The sequence below is a fragment of the Pleurodeles waltl genome, chromosome 9 (genome assembly GCF_031143425.1).
Source record: "Pleurodeles waltl isolate 20211129_DDA chromosome 9, aPleWal1.hap1.20221129, whole genome shotgun sequence".
Taxonomy (NCBI): domain Eukaryota; kingdom Metazoa; phylum Chordata; class Amphibia; order Caudata; family Salamandridae; genus Pleurodeles; species Pleurodeles waltl.
Genome location: NC_090448.1, coordinates 645,885,790 through 645,909,589, shown reverse-complemented (window position 1 = coordinate 645,909,589; position 23,800 = coordinate 645,885,790). Strand labels below are relative to the sequence as shown.

At 40.2% G+C, this 23,800-nt stretch overlaps 1 protein-coding gene across 1 annotated transcript in view; it reads left to right on the top strand.

The window, feature by feature from the left end:
• The window catches only part of LOC138259722 (mucin-2-like), a 256,782-nt gene that overhangs the window by 48,144 nt on the left and 184,838 nt on the right, over positions 1-23,800 (top strand). Inside the window, exons 8-13 of the mRNA XM_069207617.1 lie at positions 5,011-5,139; positions 9,490-9,615; positions 13,333-13,461; positions 16,564-16,692; positions 17,921-18,049; positions 19,278-19,406. Of these exons, the coding sequence (XP_069063718.1) occupies positions 5,011-5,139; positions 9,490-9,615; positions 13,333-13,461; positions 16,564-16,692; positions 17,921-18,049; positions 19,278-19,406 (771 nt within the window). The remainder of the gene's footprint in view (positions 1-5,010; positions 5,140-9,489; positions 9,616-13,332; positions 13,462-16,563; positions 16,693-17,920; positions 18,050-19,277; positions 19,407-23,800) is intronic.

Sequence of the window (23,800 nt, the reverse complement as noted above, 5' to 3'; positions counted from 1 at the left end):
GGGCCCCGTGGCACCCCCACCGCCATCCTGTTCCTGGCGGGAGACCCGCCAGGAACAGGATGGCGGTAGGGGGTGTCAGAATCCCCATGGCGGCGGAGCGCGCTCCGCCGCCATGGAGGATTCACAAGGGCAGCGGAAAACCGGCGGGAGACCGCCGGTTTTCCGCATCTGACCGCGGCCGAACCGCCGCGGTTAGAATGCCCTGCGGGGCACCGCCGGCCTGTCGGTGGTGCTCCCACCGACCCTGGCCCCCGCGGTCCCTGACCGCCGGGGTCAGAATCACCCCCTTAGTATCTTTTTTGGAGATTTTCTTCACTGGGACGAACCTGCAGATCAGGCCGGGTCGAGGTTGAGGCAAGCCGGCTAGAGTTGCTGCGGCGGGTCGGTGTCCCTTTATGGAGCTTTTTTTCAAAAGTTCTCCAAACTTCTCCAAACTTCGGGATCTTCTCCCAGATGTTCTGTTAAGGTTCTTTTGGGGTCCACAACTCACCCCAAGGTTCCAGAAGCTCTGAGGTGATCCTTGGGGTGTGGACTACAACTCTCAGAAAGCACCTGGCACAAACTCATTTTTGGCCACTGGACAGTGTTAATCTGGTTGATTTCTTCAGGAGTTGGTGCAGGGGACTCTGGTTAGCAATTTTTCATCTGTAGCAAACAGGGAGTCCCTCCTTGAACCAGTTGAAGCCATGCAAAGTCCTTCTTGTGGTGAAGCCCAAGTGTGCAGCTGGTGCAGGCCAGGTGTAGGCCAGGGGTCTAGCAGGGCAGCCCTTCTTCTCCTTTGGTTCTTCTGTGTTGGGATCTGATGGGGATCTGAGGTGTGGGTGCAGGTCTGCCAGTTTTATCCTTGCTCCTGAGTGAAAAACAGGGGTGTCCTGGTTTTCCAATCAGAGGCAGGGTCCTTCCGCCTGTGATGAACACTTCCTGGGAAGTGTGGCACAAATCAATCCCAGGAGGCAACATTCCTCCAAAAATCCATCAGGGCTGAAAGTGATTTTTGGAGGTTACATCTTGCTGAGCCCACCTTCTGGTGTGGCTAAAAATCATAAACACACCCCTCTCCTAATCTAATCAAGGGAGCACCTAGTTGTCTGGTGTTGCAGGATGTGGGGGTGTTGCTGGGTTACTCCAAATGTCCTCCTCTGCCTTTGAAGACCAGTTTGGCAGCCGTCCCCCTTCCTGCCTCACCATCTGCTGAGGGGAGATCTCCTCCCACAGGCACATCTCTTTGTGTGTGGCCAGGCAACTTCACACCTCATCAAGGCAGCCTTGCCAGGCTGCCAAGGCTGGCCAATCAGAGCACAGCAGCAAAAACAATGCAGGGCTGAAGTTGGCAACTTTTCAGGTAAAGTTTAAAACTTTTTACCTGAACAAGTTAGATTAAATCCAACAACTCGAAGTTGTTGGATTTATTATAACAATTCATTTGATACCAAACTCTTACTATCTGTCACTTAAGGGGACTTTTAAAATTAAAATAAAGTCTCCCCATTCTAGCCAATGAAGGCCAGTCACTACAATGAGGGAAAACAAATGTGGCTGTTTTTACCTCACCAGGGCTTATAAAACTATTTTTATAAGGTCCCTGCTTATAGTTACATGCCACACAGCCCTAGGGGCACATAGGGCACACATTAGGGGTGACTTATATGTAAAAATAGGGTGGTTTAAGACTTTGGAACTACTTTTAATTCCAAAGTCGAATTTGCATAGGACTTTAATTTAAAAGCAGCCAGCAAGGCAGGCCTGCCTTTAAAATGACACTGGGCACCTCTGCTGTGGATGCACTCACTCTGCTGGGGTCCCTAAACCTACATGCCCTACCATGTACTAGGGACTTTTAGGTAGGTTGACTTAGCCAATTATAATTAGCCTAATTTGCATATTGATTTTACACAGAGCACTGGCCCTGGGACTGGTTAGCAGTACCCAGGAGACCATCAGAGTCAGGAAAACACCAGAAAAAGTGGGAAATGGGGTAAAAAAGTTAGGGGGCCTCTGCAATCAGCCCTGTTCTCTAACAGAGGCTATTTAGAAAATGTGACAATTCTATAAGATACACCAGCCTTCGACAGTGAGGTTGTGATATGAGCAGTTGCAAGTTCATGGGATCTGATACTTTAAGCATACAAGAAGTGACCACAATAACCTGAGTCAAATTGCAATCCTTTTGCTGCTGTAGTAAATTGTTATACACTAGGTAAGCACAGACTAGTAATGACTAGTCGTGACAAAGCAAATTTGCCAAAGTGGCAGAAGAACAAAGGAGCTAAACTCTTGTGACATATCATACAGAAGAAGTTTCTGTAACTCACTGTCTTATCCTGAAAAACCTGGAGTTGCCCATATCTATAAGATCCAAAGGTGTTTGTTGTTATTGGTGGCCAAAAATCCATATGACCAAGGCCTTAAAGTTGTGACGCCTAACCATTCTGGGAAGAAATTCAATGTAGTTTAAGTTTAAGACCACTACTTGTGTCAACAGTGACTGATTGTGATCTCTCCAAGAATCTGGGGGAAGGTTGACTTTGCTCACTTCAACTGCCAGTTTACTCAGATTCCATGCTAGTCCCAGCATGTGGTGTTACTAAGAATGAAAAGAAATGTGTAGAACATGTGATTTGAAAACTGCTTTATGTACAAAATACAAGGTAGTAACTTTACTTCCATGATTAAACACCATCTGCACGGAAGATATCTTTGGATGGAAATCCATATCAGTGAAGTAATCTCAATTGTGACTCATGATTAAACAACGTCTGCAAGAAGCATATCCTTGGAGGGAAATGCACTTCAGTGAAGTAATCTCAATTGTGCTCCAAGAAAGACACACTTCTGCTAAGGACAATTCATTGTTCTGCTAACAGAAGCCTTCTCAGATGCAACTAAGGAGGATTTTGGTTTGGATCATTTACGAATACTTCACACGAGGGTCACATCACATTGTGCTATACGTAAATTTATTTTTCACTCAGTTAAGATTTATTATAGATTTCAGTAAGGACCTTGTTGAAAAACAAATTACTAAAAAAATAATTGTATTAAAACCATTCAACTGGGTATTATGTATGTGCTTCAAACCCACTCTGAGTCAGGATAACACAGATCTTGAATCTATAAAAGCATCAATACTATCTGATTCATCATCCTTCCTCTTTTCTAATCCAGCGAACCTGTAGCAAATTGACCTTGGCTTTGACATCCATCCTGGAAGTGAATATAATAGATTTATCTTTTTTTCCAAATTGTTCAAATAGTTTTCAATATACTATTCCTTTCATACTATTGAAATGTAGCATTTCATGACTGAGTTAGATAACTAGTGCTGAGTCTGCTTCTTCAAACTGAGAAGTTTCTCGTCTTTTCAAAGGTTTTCGAGTATCGGAGTGAACTTTCATAAACTGGTTTGAACTTCTCATCAGTCTGACAATCATCTTCCTAGTGCTTGTTGCATGACTCACAATAGAGGGAGTGTGCTCCACATATGCATTGTTGCCTCTGCACTTGTCTACTAACCACACCTAATGTTTACACTAGGCAGTATTAGTGGCCAAAGGAGAGTTAACGTACTTGTGGAAATACTCATCCAAAATATTGTCAAGGCGCTACATAGTGTACACATGCCAGGTAGTAGTGTAAAACGCCTATAAGACTACATACTTCTAAATAAAGACAGAGTGTGGCAACATTGCAACCTGCCAGCATTCTAATGCATGTTCTTACAGATGATGAGATCTGGCATAAACTTAAGTTATTCATCCATCTCTGTTCCTCTTGCAAACAGAATATTCAAATTGCAGTAGGACTTAGTAGTGGGAGTTTTACTGTGAGTACGTGTCTCCTATGGGTTACTCTCTTGTTAGTTGAAAATATTATTTACCCTGGTAGCAGTCAGATGTAGTCAAGTGAATGCTTAGTGCCCCTCTCAATTGTGACCAGGTTTTTATAATATATGTAGTGATTTACCATTTGTATATATTTGTTTTCTCATCCCTTTGTGTTTCTATATGTTTTGTATAATCTGTGCCTGCTGTGATTGATTTAGAAGTTTTACCGCTTGCTTTTTGGTCAGGAATGATTTCAGGACTTATTTTCTTGCTACCATTCTCTGACTGCTCTTTGAGATATAATCATTTTCCTGTCTGAGCACTATATTTAGTAGGGTCCGGTGAAATATTGTGGGAGAAGCTTTAGTCCTTTCTGACTTTTAATCATTATTTAACTTAGAAATCGTGATGAGTAGTTTTACTATTGTTTTTTCAAGTATAGGCCTAAAATTGCAAAAATCAAGATCATCCATGACAGAAATCAAGGAGTTGAGTTGAGGGAGTTACTATAGATATTGAGCACCACTTCATTTCTTTTTCTCTATTTTCTGCTGCATCTTAAGAACTTCCACTTCTCTTGCATCTTTGAATGTTTGATAAGAGCAAAAGCCCAAGTTGCCCAGTTTCAAGATTTACCAGACTATTCACTTGTCTCATACTGTCTCTAGATCAAAACATCTGCAGGAGAAGAATCAAACAGCTAACATAGACAAAGGAGGAAAATACCCACAAAACAAGATAAATGCCCGGAACAGGAGAAAATAATGTCATGTTTCCATTCAGAAAGTAATAGTTTCAGGGAAGCAGGGGTTGCAGAAGGAACACTTATGATGCCATCAAAGTGTAGATTCACAGATCCATTCCTTTCCTGTGTCTTTGAACATTTGTTTAGAGGCAGAATTTCAGGCAACAGATGTCGGAGGTTACACAACCTTTAAACTTCTGTCACTCAGCCTTTGAACTTCAAACACAGCAGTGATAGAGAATAATAATAACTCAGATGCCATATGTCTGTTCTACAGACAGGGTCTTCATGTAAGCAGATGTTTCAGTAGCGGCAGTTCAACTATGTGCATAGTGCATGATCCAAAGTTTGCTCCTCAGAGTGTGAAAGTATATTTTCTGGTCTTTATCTATTGATTTCATGTGTAACCTTTGTACATGAGGACTCTGCTCTTTCATACAGGTCATGAAACAACTATTACAAATTCTACTAACATCTCTGCAGCCCCAAGGATCACAGCCAGCCCAACAACTATGTCAACCATGGTGACTAATCAAACCACTCCTGCATATTCTACCACCAGCACTTCAGGTAATGCTTTGCAATCACATTGATGTATTTGTATAATATCACTCAAAATACACATACTTAGGGGTTCCACAACTGCTTAGTGCATTATTTCCAAAATCATGTTTTCAGTCAGCATTTCAATTGGCATCCTATTCAAGCAAAGGAGTTCTGAAGATAATTACATACGTAAAAGTATTTATGTTGCACCTTTAAAGATGAAATAATGGAAGGCATCTATGTTTGCAGCTATTACAATTATATAATATGAGAAAAGCACAGAAAGCACTTATTTTTATTCTTAAATCTTGCCTACAAAAGGATTAGTCTCTACCATGCGGACTGCACAACTCTCATATTTCAATTTATATGTTAATTATTTTTTGTGCAAAAGTAATGTCATTGCGGTGTCTGCTGAAGTGAATTATTATTACAGAGCCAACCATATTTTATAAGATTTTATTTCAAATTTGCAAAGCGCAGTGAAAGCATAAGTTTCTGCACAGATCTTCCTGTGTACGTGAGGGTGGTTCCGATACAAATAAAGCAATGATTTCTTTGGCAACATGATATAAGGCAGGATTTGAATGTTTTGTCCCCAGTTTACCACCAATGTGAGAGTTCCCTCCTTCTTCTCCATTTTTATCCTCTCCTTCATGGTCAGGGTCTTATGGAAGTGTCAGGGGAAATAAACTAAGTCATTTCATTCCCTGTTGAGAGGATCTTCACTTGCAACTAGTCAACAATCTGAGCATATTTAGAAAACATGAGAACTCTATAAGATCCACCAGCCTTCGACAGTGAGGTTGTGATATGAGCAGTTGCAAGTTCATGGGATCTGATACTTTAAGCATACGAGAAGTGACCACAATAACCTGAGTCAAATTGCCATCCTTTTGCTGCTGTAGTAAATTGTTATACACTAGGTAAGCACAGACTAGCAATGATTAGTCATAACAAAGCAAATTAGCCACAGTGGCAGAAGAACAAAGGAGCTAAACTCTTCTGACATATCATGCAGAAGAATTTTCTGCAACTCACTGTCTTTTCCTGAAAAACCTGAAGTTGCCCATATCTATAAGATCCAAAGGGGTTTGTTGTTATTGGTGGCCAAAAATCCATATAACCAAGGCCTTAAAGTTGTGACGCCTAAACATTCTGGGAAGTAATTCAATGTAGTTTAAGTTTAAGACCACTACTTGTGTCAACAGTGACTGATTGTGATCTCTCCAAGAATCTGGGTGAAGGTTGACTTTGCTCCCTACAACTGCCAGTTTACTCAGATTCCATGCTATTCCCAGCAAGTGGTGTTACTAACAATAAAAAGAAATTTGTAGAACATGTGATTTCAAAACTGTTTTATGTACAAAATACAAGGTAGTGACTTAATTCCATGATTAAACACCATCTGCATGGAAGATATCTTTGGATGGAAATCCATATCAGTGAAGTTATCTCAATTCTGACTCATGATTAAACACCGTCTGCAAGAAGCATATCCTTGGAGGGAAATGCACTTCAGTGAAGTAATCTCAATTGTGCTCCAAGAAAGACACACTTTTGCTAAGGACGATTCATTGTTCTGCTAACAGAAGCCTTCTCAGATGCAACTAAGGAGGATTTTGGTTTGGATCATTTACGAATACTTCACAAGAGGGTCACATCACATTGTGCTATACGTAAATTGATTTTTCACTCAGATAAGATTTATTATAGATTTCAGTAACGACCTTGTTGAAAAACAAATTACTAAAAACATAATTGTATTAAAACCATTCAACTGGGTATTATGTATGTGCTTCAAACCCACTCTGAGTCAGGATAACACAGATCTTGAATCTATAAAAGCTTCAATACTATCTGATTCATCATCCTTCCTCTTTTGTATTCCAACGAACCTGTAGCAAATTGACCTTGGCTTTGACATCCATCCTGGAAGTGAATATAATAGATTTATTTATTTTTCCAAATTGTTCAAATAGTTTTCAATATACTATTCCTTCCATACTATTGAAATGTAGCATTTCATGACTGAGTTGGATAACTAGTGCTGAGTCTGCTTCTTCAAACTGAGAAGTTTCTTTTTTTTTCAAAGGTTTTCTAGTATCGGAGCGAACTTTCATGAACTGGTTTGAACTTGTCATCAGTCTGACAATCATCTTCCTAGTACTTGTTGCATGAATCACAATAGAGGGAGTGTGCTCCACATATGCATTGTTGCCTCTGCACTTGTCTAGTAACCACACCTAATGTTTACACTAGGCAGTATTAGTGGCCAAAGAAGAGTTAACATACTTGTGGAAATACTCATCCAAAATATTGTCAAGGCGTTACATAGTGTACACATGCCAGGTAGTAGTGTTAAATGCCTATAAGACTACACACTTCTAAATAAAAACAGAGGCCCTCATTCCGACCTTGGCGGGCGGCGGAGGCCGCCCGCCAAAGTCCCGCCGTCAGATTACCGTTCCGCGGTCGAAAGACCGCGGTGGTAATTCTGACTTTCCCGCTGGGCTGGCGGGCGGTCGCCTTCAGACCGCCCGCCAGCCCAGCGGGAAAGAGGCTTCCACTATGAAGCCGGCTCGGAATCGAGCCGGCGGAGTGGAAGCTGTGCGACGGGTGCAGTTGCACCCGTCGCGTATTTCACTGTCTGCGCGGCAGACAGTGAAATACATGTAGGGGCCCTCTTACGGGGGCCCCTGCAATGACCATGCCAGTGGCATGGGCACTGCAGGGGCCCCCAGGGGCCCCGCGACCCCCCCTACCGCCATCCGGATCCCGGCGGTCGGACCGCCGGGATCTGGATGGCGGTAGGGGGGGTCAGAATCCCCGCGGCGGTGCAGCAAGCTGCGCCGCCGTGGAGGATTCTATGGGGCGGCGGTACACTGGCGGGAGCCCGCCAGTGGTGCCGGTCCGACCGCGGCTTTACCGCCGCGGTCGGAATCCCCATTGGAGCACCGCCGGCCTGTCGGCGGTGCTCCCGCGGTCCTCCGCCCTGGCGGTCAAAGACCGCCAGGGTCAGAATGACCACCAGAGTGTGGCAACATTGCAACCTGCCAGCATTCTAATACATGTTCTTACAGATGATGAGATCTGCGATAAACTTAAGTTATTCATCCATCTCTGTTTCCTCTTGCAAACAGAATATTCAAATTGCAGTAGGACTTAGTAGTGGGAGTGTTACTATGAGTACGTGTCTCCTATGGGTTACTCTCTTGTTAGTTGAAAATATTATTTACCCTGGTAGCAGTCAGATGTAGTCAAATGAATGCTTAGTGCTCCTCTCAATTGTGACCAGGTTTTTATAATATATGTAGTGATTTACCATTTGTATATATTTGTTTTCTCATCCTTTTGTGTTTCTATATGTTTTGTATAATCTGTGCCTGCTGTGATTGATTTAGAAGTTTTAATGCTTGCTTTTTGGTCAGGAATGATTTCAGGACTTATTTTCTTGCTACCATTCTCTGACTGCTCTTTGAGACATAATCATTTTCCTGTCTGAGCACTATATTTAGTAGGGTCCAGTGAAATATTGTGTGAGAAGCTTTAGTCCTTTCTGACTTTAAATCATTATTTAACTTAGAGACCGTGATGAGTAGTTTTACTATTGTTTTTACAAGTATAGGCCTAAAATTGCAAAAATCAAGATCATCCATGACAGAAATCAAGGAGTTGATTTGAGGGAGTTATTATAGATATTAAGCACCACTTCATTTCTTTTTCTCTATTTTCTGCTGCATCTTAAGAACTTTGCACTTCTCTTGCATCTTTGAATGTTTGATAAGAGCAAAAGCCCAAGTTGCCCAGTTTCAAGATTTACCAGACTATTTGCTTGTCTCATACTGTCTCTGGATCAAAACAGCTGCAGAAGAAGAATCAAACAGCTAACATAGACAGAGGAGGAAAATACCCACAAAACAAGATAAATGCCCGGAACAGGAGAAAATAATGTCATGTTTCCATTCAGAAAGTAATAGTTTCAGGGAAGCAGGGGTTGCAGAAGGAACACTTATGATGCCATCAAAGTGTAGATTCACAGATCCATTCCTCTCCTGTGTCTTTGAACATTTGTTTAGAGGCAGAATTTCAGGCAACAGATGTCCGAAGATTACATAACCTTTAAACTTCTGTCACTCAGCCTTTGAACTTCAAACACAGCTGTGATAGAGAATAATAATAACTCAGATGCCATATGGCTGTTCTACAGACAGGGTCTTCATGTAAGCAGATGTTTCAGTAGCAGCAGTTCAACTTTGTGCATAGTGCATGATCCAAAGTTTGCTCCTCAGAGTGTGAAAGTGTATTTTCTGGTCTTTATCTATTGATTTCATGTGTAACCTTTTTACATGAGGACCCCTCTCTTTCATATAGATCATGAAACAACTACGACAAATTATACTAACATCTCTGCAGCACCAAGCATCACAGCCAGCCCAACAACTATGTCAACCATGGTGACTAATCAAACCACTCCTATATATTCTACCACCACTTCAGGTAATGCTTTGCAATCACATTGATGTATTTTTATAATATCACTCAAAATACACATACTTAGGGGTTCCACAACTGCTTAGTGCATTATTTCCAAAATCATGTTTTCAGTCAGCATTTCAATTGGCATCCTATTCAAGCATAGGAGTTCTGAAGATAATTACATATGTAAAAGTATTTATGTTGCACCTTTCAAGATGAAACAATGGAAGGCATCTATGTTTGCAACTATTACAATTATATAATATGAGAAAAGCACAGAAAGCACTTATTTTTATTCTTAAATCTTGCCTACAAGAGGATTATTCTCTACCATGAGGACTGCACGACTCTCATATTTCAATTTATATGTTAATTATTTTTTAGGCAAAAGTAATGTCATTGCGGTGTCTGCTGAAGTGAATTATTATTACAGAGCCAACCATATTTTAAAAGATTTTACTTCAAATTTGCAACGCCCAGTGAAAGCATAAGTTTCTACACAGATCTTCCTGTGTACGTGAGGGTGGTTCCGATACAAAGAAAGCAATGATTTAATTGGCAACACGAAATAAGGCAGGATTTTAATGTTTTGTCCCCAGTTTACCACCACTGTGAGAGTTCCCTCCTTCTGCTCCATTTTTATCCTCTCCTTCATGGTCAGGGTCTTATGGAAGTGTCAGGGGAAATAAACTAAGTCATTTCATTCCCTGTTGAGAGGATCTTCACTTGTAACTAGTCCACAATCTGAGGCTATTTAGAAAACATGAGAACTCTATAAAATCCACCAGCCTTCGACAGTAAGGTTGTGATATGAGCAGTTGCAAGTTCATGGGATCTGATACTTTAAGCATACGAGAAGTGACCACAATAACCTGAGTCAAATTGCCATCCTTTTGCTGCTGTAGTAAATTGTTATACACTAGGTAAGCACAGACTAGCAATGATTAGTCATAACAAAGCAAATTAGCCACAGTGGCAGAAGAACAAAGGAGCTAAACTCTTCTGACATATCATGCAGAAGAAGTTTCTGCAACTCACTGTCTTATCCTGAAAAACCTGGAGCTGCCCATATCTATAAGATCCAAAGGTGTTTGTTGTTATAGGTGGCCAAAAATCCATATGACCAAGGCCTTAAAGGTGTGACGCCTAAACATTCTGGGAAGAAATTCAATGTAGTTTAAGTTTAAGACCACTACTTGTGTCAACAGTGACTGATTGTGATCTCTCCAAGAATCTGGTTGAAGGTTGACTTTGCTCACTTCAACTGCCTGTTTACTCAGATTCCATGCTAGTCCCAGCAAGTGGTGTTACTAAAAATGAAAATAAATTTGTAGAACATGTGATTTGAAAACTGGTTTCTGTACAAAATACAAGGTAATAACTTACTTCCATAATTAAACACCATTTGCACGGAAGATATCTTTGGATGGAAATCCATATCAGTGAAGTTATTTCAATTCTGACTCATGATTAAACACCGTCTGCAAGAAGCATATCCTTGGAGGGAAATGCACTTCAGTGAAGTAATCTCAATTGTGCTCCAAGAAAAACACACTTTTGCTAAGGACAATTCATTGTTCTGCTAACAGAAGCCTTCTCAGATGCAACTAAGGAGGATTTTGGTTTGGATCATTTACGAATACTTCACAAGAGGGTCACATCACATTGTGCTATACGTAAATTGATTTTTCACTCAGATAAGATTTATTATAGATTTCAGTAAGGACCTTGTTGAAAAATAAATTACTAAAAAAATAATTGTATTAAAACCATTCAACTGGGTATTATGTATGTGCTTCAAACTCACTCTGAGTCAGGATAACACAGATCTTGAATCTATAAAAGCATCAATACTATATGATTCATCATCCTTCCTCTTTTCTATTCCAGCGAACCTGTAGCAAATTGACCTTGGCTTTGACATCCATCCTGGAAATGAATATAATAGATTTATTTATTTTTCCAAATTGTTCAAATAGTTTTCAATATACTATTCCTTTCATACTATTGAAATGAAGCATTTCATGACTGAGTTAGATAACTGGTGCTGAGTCTGCTTCTTCAAACTGAGAAGTTTCTCGTCTTTTCAAAGGTTTTCTAGTATCGGAGTGAACTTTTATAAACTGGTTTGAACTTGTCATCAGTCTGACAATCATCTTCCTAGTGCTTGTTGCATGAATCACAACAGAGGGAGTTTGCTCCACATATGCATTGTTGCCTCTGCACTTGTCTACTAACCACACCTAATGCTTACACTAGGCAGTATTAGTGGCCAAAGGAGACTTAACGTACTTGTGGAAATACTCATCCAAAATATTGTCAAGGCGTTACATAGTGTACACATGCCAGGTAGTAGTGTAAAACGCCTATAAGACTACATACTTCTAATTAAAAACAGAGTGTGGCAACATTGCAACCTGCCAGCATTCTAATGCATGTTCTTACAGATGATAAGATCTGGGATAAACTTAAGATGTTCATCCATCTCTGTTTCCTCTTGCAAACAGAATATTCAAATTGCAGTAGGACTTAGTAGTGGGAGTGTTACTGTGAGTACGTGTCTCCTATGGGTTACTCTCTTGTTAGTTGAAAATATTATTTACCCTGGTAGCATTCAGATGTAATCAAGTGAGTGCTTAGTGCCCCTCTCAATTGTGACCAGGTTTTTATAATATATGTAGTGATTTACCATTTGTATATATTTGTTTTCTCATCCCTTTGTGTTTCTATATGTTTTGTATAATCTGTGCCTGCTGTGATTGATTTAGAAGTTTTACCGCTTGCTTTTTGGTCAGGAATGATTTCAGGACTTATTTTCTTGCTACCATTCTCTGACTGCTCTTTGAGACATAATCATTTTCCGGTCTGAGCACTATATTTAGTAGGGTCCGGTGAAATATTGTGTGAGAAGCTTTAGTCCCTTCTGACTTTTAATCATTATTTAACTTAGAAATCATGATGAGTAGTTTTACTATTGTTTTTTCAAGTATAGGCCTAAAATTCCGAAAACCAAGAACATCCATGATAGAAATCAAGGAGTTGAGTTGAGGGAGTTACTATAGATATTAAGCACCACTTCATTTCTTTTTCTCTATTTTCTGCTGCATCTTAAGAACTTTGCACTTCTCTTGCATCTTTGAATGTTTGATAGGAGCAAAAGCCCAAGTTGCCCAGTTTCAAGATTTACCAGACTATTTGCTTGTCTCATACTGTGTCTGGATCAAAACAGCTGCAGGAGAAGAATCAAACAGCTAACAGAGACAGAGGAGGAAAATACCCACAAAACAAGATAAATGCCCGGAACAGAAGAAAATAATGTCATGTTTCCATTCAGAAAGTAATAGTTTCAGGGAAGCAGGGGTTGGAGAAGGAACACTTATGATGCCATCAAAGTGTAGATTCACAGATCCATTCCTCTCCTGTGTCTTTGAACATTTGTTTAGAGGCAGAATTTCAGGCAACAGATGTCCGAAGATTACATAACCTATAAACTTCTCTTACCCAGCCTTTGAACTTCAAACACAGCAGTGATAGAGAGTAATAATAACTCAGATGCCATATGGCTGTTCTACAGACAGGGTCTTCATGTAAGCAGATTTTTCAGTAGCGGCACTTCAACTATGTGCATAGTGCATGATCCAAAGTTTGCTCCTCAGAGTTTGAAAGTGTATTTTCTAGTCTTTATCTATTGATTTCATGTATAACCTTTGTACATGAGGACTCTGCTCTTTCATACAGGTCCCGAAACAACTACGAGAAATTCTACTAACATCTCTGCAGCACCAAGCATCACAGCCAGTCCTACAACTATGTTAACCATAATGTCTAATCAAACCACTCCTACATATCCTACGGCCACCACTTCAGGTACTGCTTTGCTATCACATTGATGTATTTTTATAATATCACTCAAAAAACACATACTTAGGGGTTCCACAACTGCTTAGTGCATTATTTCCAAAATCATGTTTTCAGTCAGCATTTCAATTGGCATCCTATTCAAGCAAAGGAATTCTGAAGATAATTAAATACGTAAAAGTTTTTATGTTGCACCTTTAAAGGTGAAACAATGGAAGGCATCTATCTTTGCAACTATTACAATTATATAATATGAGAAAAGCACAGAAAGCACTTATTTTTATTCTTAAATCTTGCCTACAAGAGGATTATTCTCTACCATGCGGACTGCACAACTCTCATATTTTAATTCATATGTTAATAATTTTTTAGGCAAATGTAATGTTATTGTGGTGTCTGCTAAAGTGAATTATTATTACAGAGCCAACCATATTTTATAAGATTTTATTTCAAATTTGCAAAGCGTAGTGAAAACATAAGTTTCTGCACAGATCTTCCTGTGTACGTGAGGGTGGTTCCGATACAAAGAAAGCAATGATTTCATTGGCAACACAATATAAGGCAGGATTTGAATGTTTTGTCCCCAGTTTACCACCACTGTGAGAGTTCCCTCCTTCTGCTCCATATTTATCCTCTCCTTCATGGTCAGGGTCTTATGGAAGTGTCCGGGGAAATAAACTAAGTCATTTCATTCCCTGTTGAGAGGATATTCACTTGTAACTAGTCCACAATCTGAGGCTATTTAGAAAACATGAGAACTCTATAAGATCCACCAGCCTTCGACAGTGAGGTTGTGATATAAGCAGTTGCAAGTTCTTGGGATCTGATACTTTAAGCATACGAGAAGTGACCACAATAACCTCAGTCAAATTGCCATCCTTTTGCTGCTGTAGTAAATTGATATACACTAGGTAAGGACAGACTAGCAATGATTAGTCATAACAAAGCAAATTAGCCAAAGTGGCAGAAGAACAAAGGAGCTAAGCTTTTGTGACATATCATGCAGAAGAAGTTTCTGCAACTCACTGTCTTATCCTGAAAAACCTGGAGTTGCCCATATCTATAAGATCCAAAGGTGTTTGTTGTTATTGGTGGCCAAAAATCCATATGACCAAGGCCTTAAAGTTGTGACGCCTGAACATTCTGGGAAGAAATTCAATGTAGTTTAAGTTTAAGACCACTACTTGTGTCAACAGTGACTGATTGTGATCTCTCCAAGAATCTGGGTAAAGGTTGACTTTGCTCACTTCAACTGCCAGTTTGCTCACATTCCATGCCAGTCCCAGCAAGTGGTGTTACTAAAAATGAAAAGAAATTTGTAGAACATGTGATTTGAAAACTGTTTTATGTACAAAATACAAGGTAGTAACTTACTTCCATGATTAAACACCATCTGCACGGAAGATATCTTTGAATGGAAATCCATATCAGTGAAGTAATCTCAATTGTGACGCATGATTAAACACCGTCTGCAAGAAGCATATCCTTGGAGGGAAATGCACTTCAGTGAAGTAATCTCAATTGTGCTCCAAGAAAGACACACTTTTGCTAAGGACAATTCATTGTTCTGCTAACAGAAGCATTCTCAGATGCAACTAAGGAGGATTTTGGTTTGGATCATTTATGAATACTTCACAAGAGGGCCACATCACATTGTGCTATACGTAAATTGATTTTTCACTCAGATAAGATTTATTATAGATTTCAATGAGGACCTTGTTGAAAAATAAATTACTAAAAAAATAGTTGTATTAAAACCATTCAACTGGGTATTATGTATGTGCTTCAAACCCACTCTGAGTCAGGATAACACAGATGTTGGATCTATAAAAGCATCAATACTATCTGATTCATCATCCTTCCTCTTTTCTATTCCAGCGAACCTGTAGCAAATTGACCTTGGCTTTGACATCCATCCTGGAAGTGAATATAATAGATTTATTTATTTTTCCAAATTGTTCAAATAGTTTTCAATATACTACTCTTTCATACTATTGAAATGTAGCATTTCATGACTGAGTTAGATAACTAGTGCTGAGTGTGCTTCTTCAAACTGAGAAGTTTTTTGTCTTTTCAAAGGTTTTCATCCCTTTGTGTTTCTATATGTTTTGTATAATCTGTGCCTGCTGTGATTGATTTAGAAGTTTTACCGCTTGCTTTTTCGTCAGGATTGATTTCAGGACTTATTTTCTTGCCACCATTCTCTGACTGCTCTTTGAGACATAATCATTTTCCTGTCTGAGCACTATATTTAGTAGGGTCCGGTGAAATATTGTGAGAGAAGCTTTAGTCCTTTCTGACTTTTAATCATTATTTAACTTAGAAATCGTGATGAGTAGTTTTACTATTGTTTTTACAAGTATAGGCCTAAAATTGCAAAAATCAAGATCATCCATGACAGAAATCAAGGAGTTGAGTTGAGGGAATTACTATAGATATTAAGCACCACTTCATTTGCTTTTCTCTATTTTCTTCTGCATCTTAAGAACTTTGCACTTCTCTTGCATCTTTGAATGTTTGATAAGAGCAAAAGCCCAAGTTGCCAAGTTTCAAGATTTACCAGACTATTTGCTTGTCTCATACTGTCTCTGGATCAAAACAGCTGCAGGAGAAGAATCAAACAGCTAACATAGACAGAGGAGGAAAATACCCACAAAACAAGATAAATGCCTGGAACAGGAGAAAATAATGTCATGTTTCCATTCAGAAAGTAGTAGTTTCAGGGAAGCAGGGGTTGCAGAAGGAACACTTATGATGCCATCAAAGTGTAGATTCACAGATCCATTCCTCTCCTGTGTCTTTGAACATTTGTTTAGAGGCAGAATTTCAGGCAACAGATGTCCGAAGATTACATAACCTTTAAACTTCTGTCACTCAGCCTTCGAACTTCAAACACAGCAGTTATAGAGAATAATAATAACTCAGATGTCATATGGCTCTTCTACAGACAGGGTCTTTATGTAAGCAGATGTTTCTGTAGCGGCAGTTCAACTACGTGCGTAGTGCATGATCCAAAGTTTGCTCCTCAGAGTGTGAAAGTGTATTTTCTGGTCTTTATCTATTGATTTCATGTGTAACCTTTGTACATGAGGACTCTGCTCTTTCATACAGGTCATGAGACAACTACGACAAATTCTACTAACATCTCTGCAGCGCCAAGCATCACAGCCAGCCCAACAACTATGTCAACCATGGTGACTAATCAAACCACTCCTACATATTCTACCACCACCACTTCAGGTAATGCTTTGCAATCACATTGATGTATTTTTATAATATCACTCAAAATACACATACTGAGGGGTTCCACAACTGCTTAGTGCATTATTTCCAAAATCATGTTTTCATTCAGCATTTCAATTGGCATCCTATTGAAGCAAAGGAGTTCTGAAGATAATTACATACGTAAAAGTATTTACCATTTGTATATATTTGTTTTCTCATCCCTTTGTGTTTCTATATGTTTTGTATAATCTGTGCCTGCTGTGATTGATTTAGAAGTTTTACCACTTGCTTTTTCGTCAAGATTGATTTCAGGACTTATTTTCTTGCCACCATTCTCTGACTGCTCTTTGAGACATAATCATTTTCCTGTCTGAGCACTATATTTAGTAGGGTCCGGTGAAATATTGTGGGAGAAGCTTTAGTCCTTTCTGACTTTTAATCATTATTTAACTTAGAAATCGTGATGAGAAGTTTTACTATTGTATTTACAAGTATAGGCCTAAAATTGCAAAAATCAAGATCATCCATGACAGAAATCAAGGAGTTGAGTTGAGGGAGTTACTATAGATATTAAGCACCACTTAATTTCTTTTTCTCTATTTTCTTCTGCATCTTAAGAACTTTGCACTTCTCTTGCATCTTTGAATGTTTGATAAGAGCAAAAGCCCAAGTTGCCCAGTTTCAAGATTTACCAGACTATTCGCTTGTCTCATACTGTCTCTGGATCAAAACAGCTGCAGGAGAAGAATCAAACAGCTAACATAGACAGAGGAGGAAAATACCCACAAAACAAGATAAATGCCTGGAACAGGAGAAAATAATGTCATGTTTCCATTCAGAAAGTAGTAGTTTCAGGGAAGCAGGGGTTGCAGAAGGAACACTTATGATGCCATCAAAGTGTAGATTCACAGATCCATTCCTCTCCTGTGTCTTTGAACATTTGTTTAGAGGCAGAATTTCAGGCAACAGATGTCCGAAGATTACATAACCTTTAAACTTCTGTCACTCAGCCTTCGAACTTCAAACACAGCAGTTATAGAGAATAATAATAACTCAGATGTCATATGGCTCTTCTACAGACAGGGTCTTTATGTAAGCAGATGTTTCTGTAGCGGCAGTTCAACTACGTGCGTAGTGCATGATCCAAAGTTTGCTCCTCAGAGTGTGAAAGTGTATTTTCTGGTCTTTATCTATTGATTTCATGTGTAACCTTTGTACATGAGGACTCTGCTCTTTCATACAGGTCATGAGACAACTACGACAAATTCTACTAACATCTCTGCAGCGCCAAGCATCACAGCCAGCCCAACAACTATGTCAACCATGGTGACTAATCAAACCACTCCTACATATTCTACCACCACCACTTCAGGTAATGCTTTGCAATCACATTGATGTATTTTTATAATATCACTCAAAATACACATACTGAGGGGTTCCACAACTGCTTAGTGCATTATTTCCAAAATCATGTTTTCATTCAGCATTTCAATTGGCATCCTATTGAAGCAAAGGAGTTCTGAAGATAATTACATACGTAAAAGTATTTACCATTTGTATATATTTGTTTTCTCATCCCTTTGTGTTTCTATATGTTTTGTATAATCTGTGCCTGCTGTGATTGATTTAGAAGTTTTACCACTTGCTTTTTCGTCAAGATTGATTTCAGGACTTATTTTCTTGCCACCATTCTCTGACTGCTCTTTGAGACATAATCATTTTCCTGTCTGAGCACTATATTTAGTAGGGTCCGGTGAAATATTGTGGGAGAAGCTTTAGTCCTTTCTGACTTTTAATAATTATTTAACTTAGAAATCGTGATGAGAAGTTTTACTATTGTATTTACAAGTATAGGCCTAAAATTGCAAAAATCAAGATCATCCATGACAGAAATCAAGGAGTTGAGTTGAGGGAGTTACTATAGATATTAAGCACCACTTAATTTCTTTTTCTCTATTTTCTTCTGCATCTTAAGAACTTTGCACTTCTCTTGCATCTTTGAATGTTTGATAAGAGCAAAAGCCCAAGTTGCCCAGTTTCAAGATTTACCAGACTATTCGCTTGTCTCATACTGTCTCTGGATCAAAACAGCTGCAAGAGAAGAATCAAACAGCTAGCATAGACATAGGAGTTAAATACCCACAAAACAAGATAAATGCCCGGAACAGGAGAAAATAATGTCATGTTTCCATTCAGAAAGTAATAGTTTCAGGGAAGCAGGGGTTGCAGAAGGAACACTTATGATGCCATCAAAGTGTAGATTCACAGATCCATTCCTCTCTTGTGTCTTTGAACATTTGTTCAGAAGCAGAATTTCAGGCAACAGATGTCCGAAGATTACATAACCTTTAAACTTCTGTCACTCAGCCTTTGAACTTCAAACACAGCAGTGATAGAGAATAATATTAACTCAGATGTCATATGGCTGTTCTACAGACAGGGTCTTCATGTAAGCAGATGTTTCTGTAGCAGCAGTTCAACTATGTGCATAGTGCATGATCCAAAGTTTGCTCCTCAGAGTGTGAAAGTGTATTTTGTGGTCTTTATCTATTGATTTCAAGTGTAACCTTTGTAGATGAGGACTCTGCTCTTTCATACAGGTCATGAGACAACTACGACAAATTCTATTAACATCTCTGCAGCGCCAAGCATCACAGCCAGCCCAACAACTATGTCAACCATGGTGACTAATCAAACCACTCCTACATATTCTACCACCACCACTTCAGGTAATGCTTTGCAATCACATTGATGTATTTTTATAATATCACTCAAAATACACATACTTAGGGGTTCCACAACTGCTTAGTGCATTATTTCCAAAATCATGTTTTCAGTCAGCATTTCAATTGGCATCCTTTTCAAGCAAAGGAGTTCTGAAGATAATTACATACGTAAAAGTATTTGTGTTGCACCTTTAAAGATGAAACAATGGAAGGCATCTATCTTTGCAACTATTACAATTATATAATATGAGAAAAGCACAGAAAGCGCTTATTTTTATTCTTAAATCTTGCCTACAGGAGGATTATTCTCTACCATGCGGACTGTACGACTCTCATATTTCAATTTATATGTTAATTATTTTTTAGGCAAAAGTAATGTCATTGCAGTGTCTGCTGAAGTGAATTATTATTACAGAGCCAACCATATTTTATAAGATTTTACTTCAAATTTGCAAAGCGCAGTGAAAGCATAAGTTTCTGCACAGAACTTCCTGTGTACGTGAGGGTGGTTCCGATACAAAGAAAGCAATGATTTCATTGGCAACACGATATAAGGCAGGATTTGAATGTTTTGTCCCCAGTTTACCACCACTGTGAGAGTTCCCTCCTTCTGCTCCATTTTTATCCTCTCCTTCATGGTCAGGGACTTATGGAAGTGTCAGGGGAAATAAACTAAGTCATTTCATTCTCTGTGGAGAGGATCTTCACTTGTAACTAGTCCACAATCTGAGGCTATTTAGAAAACATGAGAACTCTATAAGATCCACCAGCCTTCGACAGTGAGGTTGTGATATGAGCAGTTGTAAGTTCATGGGATCTGATACTTTAAGCATACAAGAAGTGACCACAATAACCTGAGTCAAATTGCCATCCTTTTGCTGCTGTAGTAAATTGTTATACAATAGGTAAGCACAGACTAGAAATGATTAGTCATAACAAAGCAAATTAGCCACAGTGGCAGAAGAACAATGGAGCTAAACTCTTGTGACATATGCAGAAGAAGTTTCTGCAACTCACTGTCTTATCATGAAAAACCTGGAGTTGCCCATATCTATAAGATCCAAAGGTGTTTGTTGTTATTGGTGGCCAAAAATCCATATGACCAAGGCTTTAACCCCTTCGCTGCAAGGCCTTTTCCCCCTCCTGTGCCAAGCCTTTTTTTGGCTATTTGGAGCAGTTCGCGCTTACGCCCTCATAACTTTTTGTTCACATAAGCTACCCACGCCAAATTTGCGTCCTTTTTTTCCAACATCCTAGGGATTCTAGAGGTACCCAGACTTTGTGGGTTCCCCAGAAGGAGGCCAAGAAATTAGCCAAAAAACAGTGAAAATTTCGTTTTTTTCAAAACAATTGGGAAAATGGGCTGCAGAAGAAGGCTTGTGGTTTTTTCCCTGAAAAGGGCATCAACAAAGGGTTTGCGGTGATAAAATCACCAGCTTCCCAGCTTTCAGGAACAGGCAGCCTTGAATCAGAAAACCCAATTTTTCAACACAATTTTGGCATTTTACTGGGACATACCCCATTTTTACGTTTTTTTGTGCTTTCAGCCTCCTTCCAGTCAGTGACAGAAATGGGCATGAAACCAATGCTGGATCCCAGAAACCGCAACATTTTTGAAAAGTAGATAAAAATCTGAATTCAGCAAGGGGTCATTTGTGTAGATCCTACAAGGGTTTCTTACAGAAAATAACAACTGAAAAAGAAAAATATTGAAATTGAGGTGAAAAAAACATCAATTTTTCTCTACGTTATACTCTGTAACTTTTTCCAGCAATGTCAGATTTTCGAAAGCAATATACCGTTACGTCTGCTGGACTCTTCTGGTTGCGGGGATATATAGGGCTTATAGATTCATCAAGAACTCTAGCTACCCAGAGCCAATAAATGACCTGCACCCTGCAGTGGGTTTTCAATCTATGCCGGGTATACAGCAATTCATTTGCTGAAATATAAAGAGTAAAAAATAGCTATCAAGAAAACCTTTGTATTTCCAAAATGGGCACAAGATAAGGTGTTGAGAAGCAGTGGTTATTTGCACATCTCTGAATTCCGGAGTGCCCATACTAGCATGTGAATTACAGGGCATTTCTCAAATAGACGTCTTTTTTACACACTGTCTTACATTTGGAAGGAAAAAATGTAGAGAAAGACAAGGGGCAATAACACTTATTTTGCTATTCTATGTCCCCCAAGTCTCCCGATAAAAATGATACCTCACTTGTGTGGGTAGGCCTAGCGCCCGCGACAGGATATGCCCCAAAACACAACGTGGACACATCACAGAAAACAGAGGTGTTTTTTGCAAAGTGCCTACCTGTAGATTTTGGCCTGTAGCTCAGCCGCCACCTAGGGAAACCTACCAAACCTTTGCATTTCTGAAAACTAGAGACCTAGGGGAATCCAAGATGGGGTGACTTGTGTGGCTCGGACCAGGTTCTGTTACCCACAATCCTTTGCAAACCTCCAAATGTGGCTTAAAAAACACATGTTCCTCACATTTCTGTGGCAGAAAGTTCTGGAATCTGAGAGGAGCCACGAATTTCCTTCCCCCCAGCGTCCCCCTACGTCTCCCGATAAAAATGATACCTCACTTGTGTGGGTAGGCCTAGCGCCCGCGACAGGAAACGCCCCAAAGCGCAACGTGGACACAGCCAAATTGGTGAAGGAAAACAGAGGTGTTTTTTGCAAAGTGCCTACCTGTAGATTTTGGCCTGTAGCTCAGCCGCCACCTAGGGAAACCTACCAAACCTGTGCATTTCTGAAAACTAGAGACCTAGGGGAATCCAAGATGGGGTGACTTGTGTGGCTCGGACCAGGTTCTGTTACCCAGAATCCTTTGCAAACCTCAAAATTTGGCTAAAAAAACACATGTTCCTCACATTTCTGTGGCAGAAAGTTCTGGAATCTGAGAGGAGCCACGAATTTCCTTCCACCCAGCGTTCCCCCACGTCTCCCGATAAAAATGATACCTCACTTGTGTGGGTAGGCCTAGCGCCCGCGACAAGAAACGCCCCAGAGCGCAACGTGGACACAGCCAAATTGGTGAAGGAAAACAGAGGTGTTTTTTGCAAAGTGCCTACCTGTAGATTTTGGCCTGTAGCTCAGCCGCCACCTAGGGAAACCTACCAAACCTGTGCATTTCTGAAAACTAGAGACCTAGGGGAATCCAAGATGGGGTGACTTGTGTGGCTCGGACCAGGTTCTGTTACCCAGAATCCTTTGCAAACCTCAAAATTTGGCTAAAAAAACACATGTTCCTCACATTTCTGTGGCAGAAAGTTCTGGAATCTGAGAGGAGCAACGAATTTCCTTCCACCCAGCGTTCCCCCACGTCTCCCGATAAAAATGATACCTCACTTGTGTGGGTAGGCCTAGCGCCCGCGACAGGAAAAGCCCCAAAGCGCAACGTGGACACAGCCAAATTGGTGAAGGAAAACAGAGGTGTTTTTTGCAAAGTGCCTACCTGTAGATTTTGGCCTGTAGCTCAGCCGCCACCTAGGGAAACCTACCAAACCTGTGCATTTCTGAAAACTAGAGACCTAGGGGAATCCAAGATGGGGTGACTTGTGTGGCTCGGACCAGGTTCTGTTACCCAGAATCCTTTGCAAACCTCAAAATTTGGCTAAAACAACACATGTTCCTCACATTTCTGTGGCAGAAAGTTCTGGAATCTGAGAGGAGCCACGAATTTCCTTCCACCCAGCGTTCCCCCACGTCTCCCGATAAAAATGATACCTCACTTGTGTGGGTAGGCCTAGCGCCCGCGACAGGAAACGCCCCAAAGCGCAACGTGGACACAGCCAAATTGGTGAAGGAAAACAGAGGTGTTTTTTGCAAAGTGCCTACCTGTAGATTTTGGCCTGTAGCTCAGCCGCCACCTAGGGAAACCTACCAAACCTGTGCATTTCTGAAAATTAGAGACCTAGGGGAATCCAAGATGGGGTGACTTGTGTGGCTCGGACCAGGTTCTGTTACCCAGAATCCTTTGCAAACCTCAAAATTTGGCTAAAAAAACACATGTTCCTCACATTTCTGTGGCAGAAAGTTCTGGAATCTGAGAGGAGCCACGAATTTCCTTCCACCCAGCGTTCCCCCATGTCTCCCGATAAAAATGATACCTCACTTGTGTGGGTAGGCCTAGCGCCCGTTACAGGAAATGCCCCAAAGCGCAACGTGGACACAGCCAAATTGGTGAAGGAAAACAGAGGTGTTTTTTGCAAAGTGCCTACCTGTAGATTTTGGCCTGTAGCTCAGCCGCCACCTAGGGAAACCTACCAAACCTGTGCATTTCTGAAAACTAGAGACCTAGGGGAATCCAAGATGGGGTGACTTGTGTGGCTCGGACCAGGTTCTGTTACCCAGAATCCTTTGCAAACCTCAAAATTTGGCTAAAAAAA